Raw genomic sequence first — 19,577 nt, forward strand, 5'->3', positions numbered from 1 at the left:
TCTGCCTCTCTTGTCTGATTCCATTTCGCTTTATCACTTTCTCCCTCCCTCACACACACACACACACACAAATACGCATACAGACAGCTGCCCCATGCTCCAGAAAACCCAATAGCAGTCCTGAGTGCCACAGAGAAGAGGGCCATCAACCTCACATGGGCTCAGGCCTTTGATGGCAACAGCCCCCTGATCCGCTACATCCTGGAAGTCTCAGAAAACAGTGAGTGCTTCACCATTAACACTGCATGTTGCTCCAAAAACTGCTTCTTGTTAGTCATTTTAAAGGCAATATTGTTACTTCATACTCCCTGGAAGCACTCATTTGCTACCCCTCTTATTATATTACATTTCTATTGTGTCCCTAAAATTGGCAGTTGCGTCCCCTCTTACCTTCTGCAATCAGTGTAACTCAATTGCCTCACCTGTACGCTTCCTCACGAATGATCAGGGGAGCCAAATTGTGTTGATGCCCAATGCTCCAATCTTCCTTTCGCTTGATAAAATCAAAGAAGTGGGAATGCTTTCACCCATAGAGAGTAAATCGTTCAGCCGTTTCTCATCGTAGCTCAGGCTAACTGAGAAGATGACAACTCATTAAGAGGAAAATGAATCCGAGGATGCAGATGGGGATCTGGTTTTTGGATAATTGAATTTCAATTTGATATTTACTGGGAGTGTATACAAAATAAATGACTTGTTTTTTATCAGTAGCTGCTATATTATTACTGAAAATGAAACAATGGTGTGTAATAATAGTCAGAAATAACACTGAATTTAAATTGGAGTTTGCAAGTGCTGAAGAGGTTTTTCTATGCTCATTTTTCTATGTTAAATGCTCTCACAAGGTCATTTACCGTTCACTCGCTGTTGCTCACAGCTCTGTCTGCATGTACATCTGTTCTCCATTTCAGATGCCCCTTGGACAGTGCTGCTGGCCAACATTGAACCAGAGTCCACCGGGGTTACTGTTGGTGGCCTCATCCCAGCACGCTCGTACCAGTTCCGCCTGTGTGCCGTCAACGACGTGGGCAGAGGCCAGTTCAGCAAAGAGACTGACCGGTTGGTGCTGCACTTCTACATCTACTGAATATTAAAAATGCTGCTGCTCAATGTGCGCGCTGGCCGTGAGAACAGCGTTGCACTTCGGGGGCTTTCACAGGTTTGGAACAGCCCGTTCTTCCGCCTCGTCTTGGCAGTTCAATAGAAAATCCCGTGATTATTTCCTGTAAGTCCACTTTTTTGGTCTTCTCTCCTGTGGGATTGAGTGAGAGATGAGCCAGCTTCGGGACGGGGCCTTTTTCAAGATAAAACTGTGAATGAGCTGAAATTGCGCTTTGTGAAGACTTGATGGGTGCGCTGACCCAGCTTCATCTCTCTCCCTCCTATTAACTGTCTTTGCCGAACTTCATGAGTAAAATACAGAGAGGCTTGAAAGAGGCAGAGCTTCACACAGACTCACATCTCAAGTAAATTCTCTCGACTATCAAGACGAAAGAGTCATAATTATACATGCACACCACACACACACACTCACAAACACACAATCTACGCTCATCACAATTCACCTGTACACACTACTGTCTGGAGCTGGGAGATACATCAAATATGGTCAGTATATTTGAGTATGAATTAATTTGGGATATAGCATGTGACCATATCATTTTTGAGTTTTGGCTACTGTCAAAACACAATGGTTATACTTCAGGCAATACTAAATGCAGAAATGTGAGTTCTAAACCTGACTGCTTAGTGTATCATCTGGTTGTATAAATAATTGTTGAGGCAGAGGAACATTTCAACATTAATCAGTATTATAATGTACATAAGATAAAGTGCGCATGCCATATGCAGTTTGACCTCCACTACAACTGTGAGGATGAAATGCCAGCTTTATTGCCTGTGATCTCCCACTGACTGTGTGAACATTTTACAATTCCTCATATTATAAACAAAAGTAATTCATTAAAGCAAGTCTTTCACGTGGTGTGCTTCGTTGGTGCAGCTGTTTCACCGGTGCACACACAGCTGTTAAATACGTTCTGTGAAAGTAAACTGGGCCAACATATTTTCCAAATATCTTCTCATATTTTCTGATATGTTAATAATGTGTTTTCCAGTTTCCTGTATGCAAGTAATATCATAAAATTTACTTAAAGTAGTCATTCTGTTAAAAGTATGATCTTTTTGGATTAATATTACAGCTGCATTAATGTGTCGGTTACATTTTGCTGCTGTAGATGTTTACAGGGGTGTTTCTATAGGGGGGGCTGAGGGGGGCACTGACCACCCCTGAAATGTGATTGGCCACCCCAAGCACCACCCCATTATTCTCTTACAGTATGATCTGTCCAGTCAGAGGTGGGACCTTAGTTTGAACCAGATGTTTAACAAGTATTTATAAATGTGCATTGTTTTCTTTCGCATGTAGCCTACTTTTAATTTTAAGGGTAATTTACTTTATGGATCATTTTACAACACAGGGTTGTATAATGAGATATTGGCTGTAGTTCCCTTCAAAACAAAAAACATATACAGAGAACTATATACAGCCAGTGGATGAATTAATAAGAATGCTGAGGATGAATTTAGTTTACAAGTCTCACAGCCTGAGGACAGAGGTACAATGGAGATTCAATTTCATTTTGAGGACCAAAAGAACAAAGTATTGAAGCTTTATATTGTATTTGTGTGGTGCCACTTTATTGTGTTGTGATTGGAATAGCTATTTATCTTTTAAATGGTAAAAAATATGAGAAATGGTAAATTGATGCCTGCGCGCGCCCGAACTGCATGGCATACCTGCACACGTCAATGCCACCCGAGTCAAAAATGTCTGCTTAATTTACAGTTTGGTAGTTTGATCTATAGCGATGCATCATATTCTACAAGATCATCATATGTTTGTACTATTTTGAACTCTACAGTATGTTATTTTAGAGAAAATGTATATATTGAGGTATGTCATATAACGCAGAAGGGCCTGAAAAAATCAAGCTATTATTTACAAGCCATATCACCCAGCCCTATTACTGTCTGTACATATCTGCACCGGCACCAACCATTTCCTTCTGTTACACCTATAACAAGGGACCCCTCAGACTGAAAGCCATCTCGGCGCATCACTCACCTTTTTGCACCACACACTCATTCACAGAGCTGAATTCCTGTGTGAATGTGCCCAGACAAGAGCGCACCGCAGGAGGGTGACTGAGCGTCAGCGAGAGTGCATGGCTTTTCTGAGGCATCTCTCGGGCACACCTCTTTGATCCTAAACACTCTGCTTCATCTCCTCCAGAGCAGTGCTCCGGTGCACTGGGAAGAAATCAAGATGTCATCTTAAATTGACTTAAGGGAAAAGTCTGCCTGGATCTCTCTTTCTTGTTCTTTTATATCTTTCTCTCACTCGCACTGTCTCTGCATTGTGCTGCTCTATTTTCACCAAGGCCTCTTTGATCCTTGTCATGCCGTGGCAAGATGTCCCTCCGCGGACGGTATTATAGAGAATATGTTTTGGACAGAGACTTATCCCAACTTTCCTTTATGGTGTTCTAAAAAATACAAAAAGCGGGCTTTATTATGATTTGATGTCTATGATGAAATGGGTTAGAAATATGCAGAAACCCACGATAATTAATGCATGGTTCCACTCTTTGTCTCTTCTTTCACCTCTCTTTTCCTTTTTTTCCCCCTTTTTTTTGGCCGCTGCAGACTAACTCTTCCCGAGGAGCCTCCCAGCGCCCCCCCTCAAACAGTCATCGCAAGTGGTCGCACCAATCAGTCCATCATGATCCAGTGGCAGCCACCCCCGGAGAGCCATCAGAATGGTCCACTCCAGGGCTACATCATCAGGTAAGAAGACCATGACAACCTGCCTAATTTCCTCCCAGGGATAGGTGCCTGTCTGGGCCAATGCCATTCAGAAGTGATAATAACTGTTATGTCAGCTCCTTTTCTTCCTCTCCATTTCACCTCATTCTCGCTCACCGCTGCAATAGAATAATTGGCGCCAATTAAATACCTTTCTCACCATTCATCTGTTGTCACCTCTCTTATTGTAACCGTTTTTATAACTGTTCTGCATGACTTATCATCCATTACTACTCTCTCCCTCCGTCTCGTTTTCCTCAAATCCGTGTTCTAATATATTTATATTTATGTCTGTCTGCGTGGTGTCCGTCTGTCTGTCTCCCACTCCCTGTCTCTGTCTATCGATTACTACCTCTGCTGCCAGGTACTGTCTGTCGGGGCTTCCTGTTGATTGTCAGATGAAAAACATCACCAACCCGGACCAGACCAGTCTGCTCCTGGAGGACCTCATCATCTGGACCAACTATGAAATCGAGGTGGCAGCCTATAATGGAGCGGGCAGGGGCACCTACAGCCACAAAGTCACTGAATGGACACTGCAAGGAGGTGAGGGCAACACGCAGGGCTGAATATTGTCAAGGAAGCCCACCAACAATCCAAGTAGCCAAGCTCAAGTTAAAGGGGAAATTATAGTATTTCTCAACCTGGACCCTGTTTTTGAAATTGGTCCAGTATTGATGGTGGGGGGGGGCACTGCAGTTGGCAGAGGCAAAACTGAACTGCAACGTAATCCCTCTTGGCAGCTGCACATCATCTAAAAGTGCTTGTTTCTGCCACTGACAGGTTCAGAGAGTTATTATAAGCATGGGTGCCTAGTTACAGTTAAAAGTGGGGGTGCAAGATTAGTATGGAAGAAAAAAAAAAATTCATTTAATGAAAACCTGAAAATGCCATTTCCTTCAATATAGAGCCTTCAATCATGACCACTAAATCTGCTCTTTCAATATAACGTCAGTTTATGTTGCACTATTTATATAGAACTATTAATTTTCATTTTTTTATAGTTTCAGCAGTGAGTTGACAGATAAACGCCCACAAAGGGCAACTATGTACTGCACACTGCCATTAGAAACTGAGCGCAATACCTCTAAATTAACCTGATCATCCACTGTCAGTAATCAATACATACATTATTAAACCATTAATCAAAGTAATAACCAGCAGCAGTCAATGTCAGATAAGCGTATCATACTTCAGCAGTTGCCTATTGTTTCTTTAGTGATGATAACATGTTAAAATAATATATATACATAGCAATTTGAAGTAAATTAAAGCTGCCTGTGCTTTCTGGGGAAAATATTATGACAAACTCCCTTTGAGAAATATAACATATTATTATTGTCTTCTTGTCAATTTGGCATCAATATAATATGTAAAAATTAACTGTATTTCTGTACAAACTTTATTTTGGATGTGTCACCTCAGCTCGTTACCAGCCTCTGTTGGTTAGCTGCTCTGTTGTAGTGGGATAAAACCTTGGGAACTATTAGGGAATTCACAGGAATGGGGAGAACTGTTTCAAATATAAGTGACTGTTGATGGATCAGATGAACGCCGAATTAAACACAGTGTGAACACTGTTAATGCACCACCTTCCATGAGTGTGTGAGACAAAATTTTAGTTTTTTCAGCCTTTATCAAAGTAACTACCTGTTTTACTGCTTACTGTTTGGTGCTGGAGAGAGTGCACCTACCTTCTGATAATATTGAACATTTGATTTTTTTTTTAACATTGGTTGGACTGTGTCTTTTGACCATTTACACATGATTTTCACTTTGTGCTGTGGCAGCAAAGACTTTGCCTTGGTGTAGCTCAGATGTTTAAAAATAGCAAAACTGTATGATCAGAGCAAAGTGGGAATGCAAAAGCACACATCTGCTCCCCCAAATCTAATAGCGGGGCTGCAGCTGCTCCATTTGCCCCATTGCACAGGTGCTTAATTGATTATGATATTGCTCTGATTAAAGCAACCAAACTTCATTTACAAAAACAGTAATTTTACCTCTCTTGTCCACCACTGAGGTAAATTACTGCTTTTGCTGGTGGAGTCTGGTATCTTTGAACAGAGTGATATAGTGGCTTGGTCTGATTAAACAAAAAGGATCTTATTCTTTAAAAAAAAGTCAGTCTCTGCAGCAGTTCTTTCTATAATGTTGTCAGACACTTTTCATAACAATCTGAGCCTGTCAGTGGCAAAAACAAGCACTTTTAGTGGATGTACTTTGCCCAGAGGAATTGTGTTGTAGCTCAGTTTCGCTTCTGCTGGCTTCAGTGCTCTCAATACTGGACCAGTTTCAAAAATTGTTGTGTGCATTAGTCACTTTGACATAAAAAAATAGGAAAATGGGGTCCAAGTTGAAAAAATACCAGAGTTACCCGTTTAAGGACTGTCTTCAAGCTTCAGCTTGTAAAGTTCACAATCTTTCCTGCAGCCTAGTTGTTATAAATACGTGATGGCTTCATTTTGCTTTGACAAGTTCCATTCATGACCTGCAGCCTCATCATGTTAGTCCCCTGGATGATGTCAAGCCTGTGGCACAAAACCTGAGTGATTTAATCTACTCATCTGTTTTTAATGGTCAAATTAAGAGTTATTCTGCAATGTTTCCTCCACAGCGTGTTTTCTTTTTTAAATCCATCGCTAACCTTGAAAAGGTGATTCACACACGTTGTTAAGAAAACCTCTTACTCTTCTCTCAATCAGAAGTCAGCATTTACACTGCAGACTGCAGCAGCGAGGCTTTTAAAGGAATTTAATATGGCCCTGTAAGTGCTATTTGCCTCTCAGCACTGCTTATTTGTGTTTGTCAGGTTTAATGTAGTTAATTTCTCAATAAGTGCTGCAGAACTGTAGAACAAATTGTGTGCAAGCATGAGAATATAGCCTCACCAGAGGCTTTTTTGAGAATCCCATTTAGGCTTATACTTTGGTTTTTATGTTTAGATTGACTGTCATCCTGTCAATTTTTACTGTAGCCTATTTTTCTATGATTGCATTTACTGATTTTTTTTTTTTTTTAGCTTGGACGCTGCATGAAAAAAACATACTGTTATTAAGGCTTTCTTCTTTTCTGACTGAAGCACCAAAAAAGAAAAATGTTGATATTGACCACCTGGAGATGCTGGTCGATCTCTCCGTGCACATATTTAATTGATTCTGCACATAAATTATCAGGTGATGATGTGCGTGAGACATACCTTTTGATGTTGCCAAAGCAAGCCGCCTCGGTTGACTTCTTTCCTCATTGTACATGCTGAGTAGAATAATTAGAACACACATCGTGAACTTTCCCCGATGTCAAGCAGCTACATATTTCTGTCACGGCCAGCGATTCCAATACCCTACGTTCCTCGCCTCTCTGTCTGTTCAAAATCCCTGTCTATTCAAAATCTTAAGAGGATGAAAGTCACATTTGTTACTGTGAAATTATGCACTATTATACTGAGCCAAATCTAAGATTATTTTTGGCACCAAACACAAAGAGAAGACGCGATTGCGAATCTGGCTCTACGAAACAAACTGAGGTAAAAAGCCAGAGTGTCATTTTACATGAGTGGCACTCAGGGCTTTGAGCTGAACCTCACATTAACATGCTCACTTTTTGTCCAGTAAGGCTCTAGCTAATGCGTGTTGAAAGGTTAATCCATGTTTTTAATACAGGAATATTGAATAACGCTCTCTTTACTGCCTTTCCTAAAGAGTCAATTCATAGATTACAGTGAGTTCAAATTGCTGCTGCTAGACTTTAACAAACAGAAGAAGAAGAGGGATATCGCTCCTGGTTTAGATATGCCGCGCTGGCTCCCAGTTTGATTTGAAATTCCTTTAACTTGTATATAAAGCTTTGAAAGGCTTAACACACTCACATATCTCTGAATCCCTGTCATGTTAAATCCACTCCATGAACAGAGATCCTCTGCACCAGACTCACTAAATATTCTCAAGAGCACTCACAAGAAAATAGGGAGTGTTTCCATTTCCTATTCTGTTCCACTCCCTGCTCCGATACAGTTATTAGAGAGGGTGAATCAGCAGATATTCTGATTTCATTAGGCTTTATAGGTTGTATATCAGCCTGTTACACTGGTTTCAAGTTTAACTTTATTTATGTATATAGCTTTTTGTAATGAGAAAATCTGAAATACTTTGTGGGAACATGTTGGGTACATAGAGAACTTCTTATCCTGATCTGAACTATTATCTTAGGGTCTGTATATTTGCCACAGTTGTCTCTTTGTAAAGGTATTTGTTGTTGATTTATATTGTGAGCACTGAGCAGGTCTGTGCATAAAAAGATGCCTTCCATTTCCATCATTTTTTTTTCTTTTTGGCTGGATTATTAAAAAAAACTCAAACGCTTCTGAAATTATGCATTCTTCCTGGCACACGTTATCGTTAAAACCTTGGAAACCTCAGCACACTTTGTGTGATGCCTGATCAATCAATCAATTAATGAGCAGGTGCAAACAAATCAGTCTGATCCATCTGCAAATAAACAAATGTACTGCATTTGAAAAACAAGATCGTCATGTTTAATTAGCAAAACTTTCAAACCTTGAAGGTATGGCAAACAACGACGCTTTACTTCCATGTCACTTCCCTTGCAAAAAATAAATAATAATTTCATCATCCAAGTGACTGTCAGTGAATAACGACAGTGAACGAGGCGTTCATGTTGTTTAGCTCAGCTCCCATTAATTGGATGTTTCCGTCACTCACTCCATTAAAGGCACAAGAACAGATCATGATGTGCATTTAAATACATTCAAAGAGAATCAAGGACAGCATAGGGATACAAGGACCATCGCTGGCCAATCAGCTTCATTAGTGTGTGAATCCCCGACTGTTTTTCCGGTGTTACATCAGAATCGCATGCTCACTTCAAACAAACTGCTGCAGGGTTCACCTGGAAGCTGCCTGAGGCAACCGCTCTCACACCCGGTTTGATTGGCATGTTCTTACCTCCCCAAATGAGCCAAAATAAAAATGCTTCAGCCTGATTCTCACGCTGTGAATGAGGCTGGTCTGAAAGTGCCCGGTTCTACATTTTCAGGGTTTTTTTTTTTCCCTCTCCTATCTCACTACTCCCTCTTTTTCTCCTTTTTTCTCTGTCCAACCCCCTCTCCGTGTCTCTCTGTTCTTTTTTTCCCCTCCTTCTTCTGGATCAGTGCCCACTGTGCCACCAGGAAATGTACAAGCCGAGGCTGTCAACTCCACCACGGTGCGTTTTACCTGGAGTGCCCCGAGCCCTCAGTTTATCAATGGAATCAACCAGGGATATAAGGTGAGCAGCCCCTTTCTGTCAACTGGTGCACTCTAGTGGTCAGAGGCAGACGAGCACCCTGTCGGCAGAATCTCATTATGCTGTCAGATTGATTGCACTGATGGCCTAAATTCCTCTGTGGATCATAAACTTAACAAATGTGAGCAGATTTATTTGAGTTTTTCACTTTAAGAAGAAATCTGTTATATATCTGCTGTAATAAATCATAAAATACCCATAATATGTCATCAGAGAAAAAGGCAATATTAAGTTGAAATACTCACTTCTCTGACAACGATGCCGGGGTGTCCTTCATTTTTTTTTATTCCGGGCTTGAATAACTGTTTTTGTTCACATTAATTAGAGTTCAGATTGATGCTGAATGATTGCTGATTGAGTAAGTGCCTGTTTCTTGTAAAAGGAGTAGATGCTTATAATTGTTCATTGAGTCTGGCAGGCTATAAGACAGGCAGTTACTGAATTCCAACTCCAGAGTGTGTATTTTTTGAGCAGTGGTCTTTTTTTCTTTTCAGGATAACAGGCTTAACTTTACATTTACAAACAAATGACTTTACAGTGTAGGACTCATCATCACTGGCACTCGTGCAGTGAGGGGGCAGGTGGATACTCTTTTCAGCCGTATATTATATACAAAATAGGACTTCAACCTATTTGATATACCGTCTTGCTATTTGGACTGCTACCAGTTGTGTGCCTCGAGGGTAGACAGTAACTCATTTTCATTTCATCATTTCCAGCTGTTGGCTTGGGAGCCCAATCGTGCCAACGAGGTCACCGTGGTTACGGTGCGTCCCAACTTCCAGGACAGTGTTCACGTCGGTTACATCTCAGGCCTGAAAAGGTTCACAGAATATTACACATCAGTGCTGTGCTTCACTACCCCTGGAGACGGCCCACGCAGCTCGCCTCAGCGCTTACGCACCCATGAGGACAGTAAGTGTTCCTGTTCAGGATATTATGTGGCATTTGCAGATAATTACATGTCAGGCTGCTGCTCTGTTTGTTTACTACCTGTTTTTTTTTTCTAATTTTTTTTTTTAAGCCCCTGGTGCTGTTGGACACCTTAGCTTCACTGACATCTTGGACACATCATTAAAAGTCAGCTGGAAGGAGCCACAAGAGAAAAACGGTCTTCTCACAGGTAAGCTTTAAAGATAACTATGTCACTTCCGCTTCTCTCAATTTATGAGTCACCAAGATGTGTTTCTGTGAACTCTTCATTCATCCCAATGTCAAAAAAAACATATTTTTATTCCCACCTGTAGTGCTATTTAGCTATCTAAATTGTTTTGGTTTGAGTTGCCAAGTTTTGTAGATATCAGCTGTTCAGATGCCTGCCTTCTCTCGGATATAATGGAACTAAATGGCACTTTGCATTTGAGGCTCGAAGTGCCAAAAAATAGATTTAAAAAACTTAACAGCAATGTTTCTGTCACAGCAAAATCTAGATGGATAAATGGATGGATAAAACAGGTAGGAGGTAAAAATGTGGGGTTTTTTTGTGTGTGAATTGTCCTTTTAACAATTTGTAACTTGCCACTTTTTCCAGGCTATCGAATCTCCTGGGAGGAGTTCAACAGGACCAATACCCGGGTGACCCATTATTTGCCCAACTTAACGCAGGAGTACAAGGTGACAGGGCTCACTGCCCTCACCACTTACACCATCCAGGTAGCAGCCATGACCTCCAAAGGACAGGGCCAGCTCTCCGCCTCCACCATTTCCTCCGGCGTACCGCCAGGTCAGATGCATCATTCGACTTTAAGCTGAGAATCTAAAAGTGTCCTCTGACAGGTCTACAACAACTACAACTTTAAAATTAGTCATTCCACTTATGTACTGTGACTCAACGGATTTCCACTCAGCTGTTTCTAAAAGCAGTGATCATTTGGAAGGTTATTTTAATCTGCCTTTCTTCCATCCTCTTCCACAGAGCTGCCCGGTCCTCCAACCAATTTAGCCATCTCCAACATCGGCCCTCGCTCCGTCGCTCTGCAGTTCAAACCTGGTTACGATGGCAAGACCTCCATTTCCCGTTGGCTGGTTGAAGCCCAGGTAAGACGATTCCTGTCTATTTTTCAACATAATGAGAACAGCCTGTCATATATATATATATATATATACACTCTAAGAAATAAGGGTTCCAAAGGGGTTCTTCCAGAAGGGCTGAGGTTACTTCTGAAAAAGGGTTAAGGGTCAAGGTCAAGGGTTCGTAAAGGGCTCCTTGTACCATAATACTGAAGGGCGTGTTCTGGATAAAACCCTTGGAATATATAACAGGTTCTCAGTAGAAACCCCTGACTGTATTCTAAATAAAACCCTTTGAACATAAAAGGGTTTTGAATATAAGTGTTATTGGTAGAACCTCCTTGGTTTGTTCTAAATAAAACCCTTGGAATACAAAATGTTCTCGATATAACCCTTTGACTTTGTTCTAGATACAGCTGATTCGTTTAATTTGTTAAGTTGCTGATATCAGCCCATTCTGTGTGTGTGTGTGTGTGTGTGTGTGTGTGTGTGTGTGTGTGTGTGTGTGTGTGTGTGTGTGTGTGTGTGTGTTTCAGGTTGGTGTAATAGGAGAGAATGAAGAGTGGCTGATGGTTCATCAGCTCTCTAATGAACCTGATGCCAGATCACTGGAGGTCCTAGACCTGAATCCCTATACATTCTACAGGTGAGCACACACACACAAACACACACACGTATACAGGTGTTGTATATGAAATAGAATAATAAACCTATATATTTGTCACTGATTATCCTTTATCTTTTGTTATTATTTCCTATTGTTTTTCCTAGTTTTCTTCTCATAAATAGATCCTATTTTCTGCTTCTACAATGACCTAGTTTCCTTTTGGGCATCATTAAAGTTTCATCTAATCTAATCTAAAGTAATCTAATCTAATCCTTTCCCCGTATCATCACGATTAAACGCCCACCTTTCGATGATTTATCCACCATCAGCTGGTTTCCTTTGCCCCAGGTTCCGCATGCGTCAGGTAAACATCGTGGGCACCAGTCCTCCCAGTCAGCCCTCCAGGAAGATCGAGACGCTGCAGGCCCCTCCAGACATCGCGCCCGCCAACGTCACCCTGCGCACAGCCAGTGAGACCAGCCTGTGGCTTCGCTGGGTGGTAAGTTGTCTTGATTCAGTGTGGAAGAAGTTAGTGGAGTTTCTTCCCCTTATTTTTAGATTTAGATATGCATGTCAGGATTGTTCCTATTCAGACTGGGACTATTGAAAGTTTTGCCATGTAGGTATGTATTTGCATGCATATAAGCTATTTGAATTGCTGTCTGTTTTCTTTTCTGTCCTCGTCAGTACGTTGGAAATCGTGTTGGGACTGAATGGGTGAAAATGCCCTTGGGGATAATAATTGGATACAACATTTTTAAGATAAGCTTTGTAAAATCAGATTCAGGGAATGTTATTATGCCAATCGAAATCCAGTTTTTCATTTATTAAAAAGTTTGACATTAAATGACTTTCACTCTGACAGCTGCCTTCAACTCAACTGACCTGTCACAAAACCTCAATATGACCTTAATAAGTTATTTTGGTCACGAAATGTTGTCTTTTCTTTTTTCTGTATATCCAGTCTTGTATTCTAGGAGCCATTGAATACAGGCAATGGCACTGATAATGTTTTGGAAAGCTGGACGCACTCTGTCCTTGATTATTGCTGCTCCCTGCGTCAGCTTTTGGCCAATGTAATCTTTGCTACATCTGTCTATTATCATCACTGTGCCAGTGCCTGAGCAGTGCCAGGCAGCGAGAGACAGAGGCGATACAGATACTCCTGCTGCTCCTGCAGGATTATAAAGAGTGCATGTTACCTGAGTTTAACCGCAGAGGGGTGTCAGCTGTGTGATACGGCTCTGCAAATTAATAACATACCTCAATGATTGTGGCCCTTTTCACAAGCTGGATGTTAAACTGCAGTAAAATTTTGTGGTCCACTTCATGGCCGTGACACAGACGTTTTAGTCTGAGGCGTGCATTAATTTCAGGAAGACGTTCTTATAAATAAGTACGCTCACTTATCATGCTCAATTACGTGCATGTGTCAGTGTACTGCATAGAAAACAGGTTCCTACTGCCCGAGTGAGTTTTGCAGTGAATTACAAACACCCTCAAAACACACTTAATTTCAATATTAATGTGCTATAAATCACTCAAACCTGTACACTCTTAGAAATAAGGGTTCCAAAGGGGTTTTCTCTGAGGGGCTGAGGTCCTACCCAGAACCATTTGCGACTGAAGAATCCTTTTGTGAAGAAAGGCCTTTGCAAGTGTTCTTTGTAAGAACCCCCAAGTGTTGCATTAACAACCATTTTCATCTAAAGATCCGTTTTTGGAAGGAAAAATTCTTCAAGGATTGTTGAAATCTTTGAATAACTCTTTGGTCAAGGGTTCTTTGTGGCGTAATATAAAAGGGTAGTTGAGAGACCCCCCTGGGTTCCAGATAAAATCTTGGGCTATAAAAAGGGCTGGGTAGGATCCCCTGAGTGTGATCAAGATAAAAACCCTTGGAATATAAAAGGGTTATTGGTTGAATCTCCTTGGGTTAATTCTAGATAAAACCCTCCCGGGTTCTGGAGGAAAGGTTTCATAGATGGTTCTAGATATAACCTGTTTTCAGGATTCTACCAGGAACCAAAAAGGGACAAGCAAACGACACCCTTGTGGTTCTAGTTCGCACTTTTATTTCTTAGAGTGTACTTATGCCTTATATACCAGCTATGTTTTTAATTGCCTTTTAAGAATTATGTTGACTGATAATATGAATATATTTGCATATTCAGATTATATTATTATTGATATAATAGATTTAGTGAATGTGCTTTATTTTAAGACAGTGGAGTATTACCACATTTTTATTAAAAGCACTCGATGTAATGCTAAGTGCTGAGAGAGTTTAGCTTCTCTTCCCGTATTGCCTGTCATCACTCCTGACAACGCCTCTTAGCTGTTGTAAAATCACTGTAAAGTACGACCTCTTATGGCTTATTGCTTCATTATGCACTCAGTTATGATGTCATTTATATTGATCTCGCTTGAAATGGGGTGAATAAAAACCAAAAAGTATTCCCTCAGCCTCTTCCAGAGTGGGAGTACAATGGGAACCCTGATCTTGTTGGCTACCGGGTCCAGTACTCTAAAGCCGGGTCTAAAGGGGGAGTCCTCTCCCATGTCATCATGGACCGACTGGAGAGGGAGTTTACCATCGAGGACCTGGAGGAGTGGACGGAGTATGAGGTCAGAGTTCAGGCCATCAACGGTATCGGCTCTGGGCCTTGGAGCCAGCCAGTCCACGGCAGGACCAGGGAGTCTGGTAAGGACGGAAATATGTGCATATGCATACGAAACACATACTTATCATACTCAAAGTATGTCAAGCTCAGTCCTTTACCCCTTATTGTAGTGCCCTCCAGCGGTCCCACCAACGTGTCAGCTTTTGCCACCACCTCTAGCAGCATCCTGGTGCGGTGGGGGGAAGTCCCAGAGACTGACCGCAATGGACTCATCCTGGGATACAAGGTCAGCAGTCAATAGTCATAACCCAGCTTAAAGCATCCATCCAAGAATGATGTTTATTTCATGTGTAAGGCAAATCAACACTCGCTGCGTGTTTCAGGTTGTGTATAAAGAGAAGGACTCGGACACAGCTCCAAACTTCTGGCCAGTGGAGGGCAACACCAGCCACAGCGTACAGCTGAGCGGTCTGGGCAAATATGTCCTGTATGAGATCCAGGTCCTGGCCTTCACACGTATAGGAGACGGACGAAGCAGCTCGCCGTCCATTTTAGAGAGGACCCTGGATGATGGTAAACATTTGCTTCTTGCTTCTCATTTCACTCGCTGCTAAATAATTGGAATCAAGAATGTGCTTGCTTGAAGTATTTATTCAACAAAAGCTTGAAATGTTCTGCCTTCTCGCTGGAGAAACTTTCTCTGGGGACCAGGAACCAAGGAAGTCTGTTTCCAGCACAGGATTAAGTTCTGGAGATGTTATTTTAACACTTAAAAAGTCCCTGCTTGAAGGGTAGTACTTTCAAAAATTCTTGGAACCTTAGGGATAGGGCTTGTAGTGCTGAACATTTCTGACTGATCGGGCGCTTGCAGGATTTTATTTCAGCCACAGTTTTTAAAAATCTTGCAGCTGCAAACCAGTTGGTTTTGGAGGAAGGAATGTTAGTTTAAAAAAAAGGTCTAAGTCACTCTTCTGGCAAAAAGGGAAAAAAACTTTTATTCAGATGGCTTCTTCACCTTGGAAAAGGCTGTTTGTAGCCTCTATCCTAATAAAGCTTTTTTAACTTTTGCGTTCTCTACATGAGCACCTTCATTACACTTGTTTAAAATAGCAACCTGGACCTTTTTTTAAAGGGCCTTTTAGTTCTTTCAAAAATTGTTCCTGGAACTGAGAGTTTAAAGTACTTTGGGTGGAAAAGTTTTTTTTTGTTTTGTTTTGTGTTGTGTTGTGTTGCGTTGTGTTGTGCTGTGCTGTTTTGTTTTTGGAAAAGTTGTATTTTAGGATGGATAAGTTTGGAAGGATTTTTATCACATGATTGGTCATTCTGTGTGTGACAGTACCAGGCCCTCCAGTTGGCATCCTCTTCCCAGAAGTCAGAACCACATCTGTCAGGCTGATCTGGCAACCTCCTGCACAGCCAAATGGCATAATCCTGGGTCAGTTGACTTGAGATATTATCATGAGATAAAGCATTTTGCATTTGTCCCGTCCTCTGTATGTTTTTGTTTGAACTTGTAGTGATCTTGTTCTCTTTGCTCTGTCTCTCTCTTTTATGCGGGACTTTGTACTGATATGAGTTTGCCTTCTTAGCCTATCAGATTACATACAGAAGAAACTCTTCAAACATCAACGCCGCCACCGTGGACGTGCTGAGTCCCAGTGCACGACAGTACACAGCTACTGGACTCAAACCAGAACTGGTTTATGTATTTCGCCTCACAGCTCAAACACGAAAGGGTTGGGGAGAGGCTGCTGAGGCTTTGGTGGTCACAACAGAAAAGAGAGGTGAGTGAGAAATGCTGCAGCTAAAATCTATTATTCAAATGGTTCACATCCACACTCTTATGAGTAAGGGTTCCTGAAATGCTGAGGTTCTACCCAGAGCCATTTGCTTTTGGAGAACCCTCTTTTGAAGCAGGGGTTTGTCAAGCATTCTTTGTGAGACTTAGAAGAACCATTAAGAACCCTTATCATCCAAAGAACCTTTGTTGTAAGAAAGAGTTCTTCAAGGATTGTTGAAATCCTTGGAGAATGCTTTTGTTCTTTGTACCATTACATAAAGAGTTCTAGGTGGAACCCTGTGGTTGGGTTCTAGATACAACCCTTGAAATACAAAAGGGTTCTCAGTAGAACCACTCTGGTGGGTTTCTAGTTATAACCCTGGGAATATACAAGAGTTCTCAGTAGAACCCCCTGGGTGGGTTCTAGATACAACCCTTGGAATATAAAAAGGTTCTCAGTAGTACCCCCAGTGTATATTTGAGATAAAACTTCTTGAAAGAACCCCCGAGATTGGCTCTAAATAAAATCCCACAAATATAGAGAGGTTTTCATCGGTACCCTCTAAGCGGGTTCTTGTTAGCACCCTTAGGAAGAGGAAAAGTTCTGGGCAGAACCCCCAGATAGGGTTCTGGGAGGAACCATTACACCCTAGAAGGGTTCTTTGTAGAACATTGTGTTCTGGGTGAACACCTGTCATAGATGGCTCTACGTAGAATTTTCTGAAAGGGTTCTTCTCCCAAGCTGGAGAACCCTATATGATTCTAATTAGCGCTTCTGTTTCTAAGAGTGTTAATATTACATTTTGGAAGTGAACATGCGTGTGTGTGTGTGTGTGTGTGTGTGTGTGCGTGCGTGCGTGCGTGTGTGTGCGCACCCTTCAGCCCGACCCCAGCCCACGAGCCGTCCTGTAGTGCCTCAAGAGGAAGTCCAGGCTCGCAGAGTGCTGTTGTCATGGGAACCAGGCAGTGACGGCCTGTCCCCAGTTCGTTACTATACAGTCCAGTACAGAGAGCTGCCAGACAGCAACTGGACTGTCCACTCTGCGTCAGTCAGCCACGAGACACACTCGTACATCGTGGACAGGTAAATGTGAGGGTCCGCTCGCTCCAGCACACGGTCAGAAAATAGAAACTGAGGAGGGTGAAACATGCTGTAAATGACATACACTGCACTTTTTCTCCTCTCTTTAAGGTTGAAGCCTTTCACTTCTTACCAGTTCCGTGTAAAAGCCACCAATGACATAGGGGACAGTGAATACAGCCAGGAGAGCGAGGCCATCACTACACTGCAGGATGGTAAGAACTTGTGACTCCTCTAATTAAACATGGACCAAACATGTCAGCACGCAGCAGTAACTCATAATCCACTGATTTTCTGTTTAGTTGTACAAGAACGCTTTTGTAATTGGGTGAACATGCCTTTACATCAATGTTTTGACTTTGGATTTTCGCAGCAGTGAATACTTTACGTCAACACTGCGTGTGTTTACTCCCAAGCTGTTCCCTACCAGACTGTTTGAATTATATATCACTCTCCTGCACTGTGTCGGTTTGCTCGCACCAAAAATTCATTTCTGTTTTATCTTCTCTAGCCCCGGACAAAGCCCCAACAATTCTGTCAGTTACACCTCACACCACCACATCTGTCCTGGTCCGCTGGCAGGTACGCTGTCAGGTTACTTGTTTTGTGGATGTCAGAATGAATGGTATAAGCTAATCAGAATCAGGCATATTGCCAAGTAGGTTTTCATACACAAGGAATTTGCCTTGGTCTTCTGGTGCATAACAATGAACACAGTTAGTAAAAAAAATATGATAATAATAATTCATGCTTGCTACTGGGTCGGATTTGAAATCAGATGAAACAAGTCTGTTTTCCCAGGAAAAGTTACAGTGGTACATTAGCCAGTTAAAAAGAAGCAGGATGAGATTTTTCTTGAGATAATTTTATTTTCAACGTTATATCTTGTGGAAACACTACTGCTTTTGTCCACAGGGGGCTCTAAAATCGACTAAATATGAAAGTTCACTGTAGTAGCTTTAATTTGGGGTTAACATATAGAGCCCATATATTGATGTCAGAATATTTTTAATCCTTTATGTTGGCAAAAATCCTGTATCAGTCTGGCCCTATTTCTGTTGTAGACATTACTGCTGCTCTAAAAACATTTGGTAATATTAAGAATATTCAGTTCTCATCCTGTCCTGAATTTAAAAGATAACTTTTCTGAAAAATTATCTCATGAAATCAGATTTTCTTTCAAGTGAACGCAACAAGCTCCCGTAATAAGCAGCACTATAAATAAGAGTAGTTGTGTCACTAAAATGCAGAGTTATGTGCTGGTTGAATATTGTGCATTAAACAGAGCTCTTCTCTTTGTAGCCTCCCTCTGAAGATCACATTAATGGAGTCCTGCTGGGGTTCAGGGTCAGGTACAGGGAGTTACACTATGACCGGCTCCGCAGCTTCTCTGTCCGCACAGTCAACAGCCCCTCTGCCAACTGGGCCGATCTCACTGGTGAATTTACTGTTCTTTTGTTTATGTCCAAGTGTTGCTTTGATGCTTTCAATAAGTCCTGCGTTGCGTTTTCCAAAATAGACCAGTGAATAAGCTAATATTCCATCCTTTGTCAATCCTGTGAACTATCTTTGTTTTCCCAAACCTTCCCATCCTCTATCCAAACTCCAGCTCCGTACAGCATCAGGAACCTGAGTGAATCCTCGCTCACCCAGTATGAACTGGATAGTAAGTCTTAAATCTGTCTTTATGCCTCTCTTCCATCACCATCCATCTGTCTTCATGTCACATGTCGTGTTGTACCAGCACAAATTATGCCATTTGTATGATAATTTACAGCTAGTTCATGTTGCGCCATCCTCCCACTCAACTGTATCCTCGGAGGGACTGCCGCTGATTCTTATGATGTGTATATGACTTTAATCTCGCTGCCCTGTCATTGTTTCACTGGGTTTTCTTTCTTTTTAATCACTGACAAATCTTCCTTGTGTCCCCACAACAACCCCATCTTTTCATCAGCATGCCTCATAATTCCACCCCTCCGTCTTTTTGTTCAATTTGTGATGTTGTCTTGCCACGGGCGTAACCATGACTGTGTGGTCTCTCTGGAGCAACTTCTTTTTGCTCTTTTATCTTAACTGTTCAATTATAATGTTGCGTCGGGTTGTCTCCTCGCAGATTTGAGTAAACACAAACGCTACGAGATCCGTCTCAGTGTGTACAACGCTGTGGGGGAGGGTCCCAGCAGTGCGCCACAGGAAGTGTTTGTCGGAGAGGCAGGTATGTTTCTTCTCTCGCTGTGCAGCACGTGTGTCAGTCTACATACCTTTAAACTTTTTTTTGATTGTTGATATCATTATACCGTGATA

At 41.7% G+C, this 19,577-nt stretch overlaps 1 protein-coding gene across 4 annotated transcripts in view; it reads left to right on the forward strand.

The window, feature by feature from the left end:
* The window catches only part of sdk2a (sidekick cell adhesion molecule 2a), a 124,790-nt gene that overhangs the window by 89,199 nt on the left and 16,014 nt on the right, over positions 1-19,577 (forward strand). For all 4 annotated transcript variants that reach the window (XM_084744072.1, XM_084744073.1, XM_084744074.1 and 1 more), the window contains exons 14-35: positions 84-220; positions 912-1,059; positions 3,709-3,849; positions 4,232-4,413; positions 9,038-9,153; positions 9,891-10,086; positions 10,196-10,294; positions 10,703-10,894; positions 11,087-11,208; positions 11,718-11,827; positions 12,137-12,287; positions 14,252-14,489; positions 14,580-14,695; positions 14,793-14,982; positions 15,746-15,844; positions 15,999-16,193; positions 17,072-17,273; positions 17,382-17,485; positions 17,782-17,852; positions 18,573-18,708; positions 18,880-18,936; positions 19,387-19,488. In XM_084744072.1, the coding sequence (XP_084600198.1) occupies positions 84-220; positions 912-1,059; positions 3,709-3,849; positions 4,232-4,413; positions 9,038-9,153; positions 9,891-10,086; positions 10,196-10,294; positions 10,703-10,894; positions 11,087-11,208; positions 11,718-11,827; positions 12,137-12,287; positions 14,252-14,489; positions 14,580-14,695; positions 14,793-14,982; positions 15,746-15,844; positions 15,999-16,193; positions 17,072-17,273; positions 17,382-17,485; positions 17,782-17,852; positions 18,573-18,708; positions 18,880-18,936; positions 19,387-19,488 (3,104 nt within the window). The remainder of the gene's footprint in view (positions 1-83; positions 221-911; positions 1,060-3,708; positions 3,850-4,231; positions 4,414-9,037; positions 9,154-9,890; positions 10,087-10,195; positions 10,295-10,702; positions 10,895-11,086; positions 11,209-11,717; positions 11,828-12,136; positions 12,288-14,251; positions 14,490-14,579; positions 14,696-14,792; positions 14,983-15,745; positions 15,845-15,998; positions 16,194-17,071; positions 17,274-17,381; positions 17,486-17,781; positions 17,853-18,572; positions 18,709-18,879; positions 18,937-19,386; positions 19,489-19,577) is intronic.

This window comes from Lutjanus erythropterus, chromosome 19, assembly GCF_056507025.1.
Source record: "Lutjanus erythropterus isolate fLutEry1 chromosome 19, fLutEry1.hap2, whole genome shotgun sequence".
In the NCBI taxonomy this organism is placed as follows: domain Eukaryota; kingdom Metazoa; phylum Chordata; class Actinopteri; order Lutjaniformes; family Lutjanidae; genus Lutjanus; species Lutjanus erythropterus.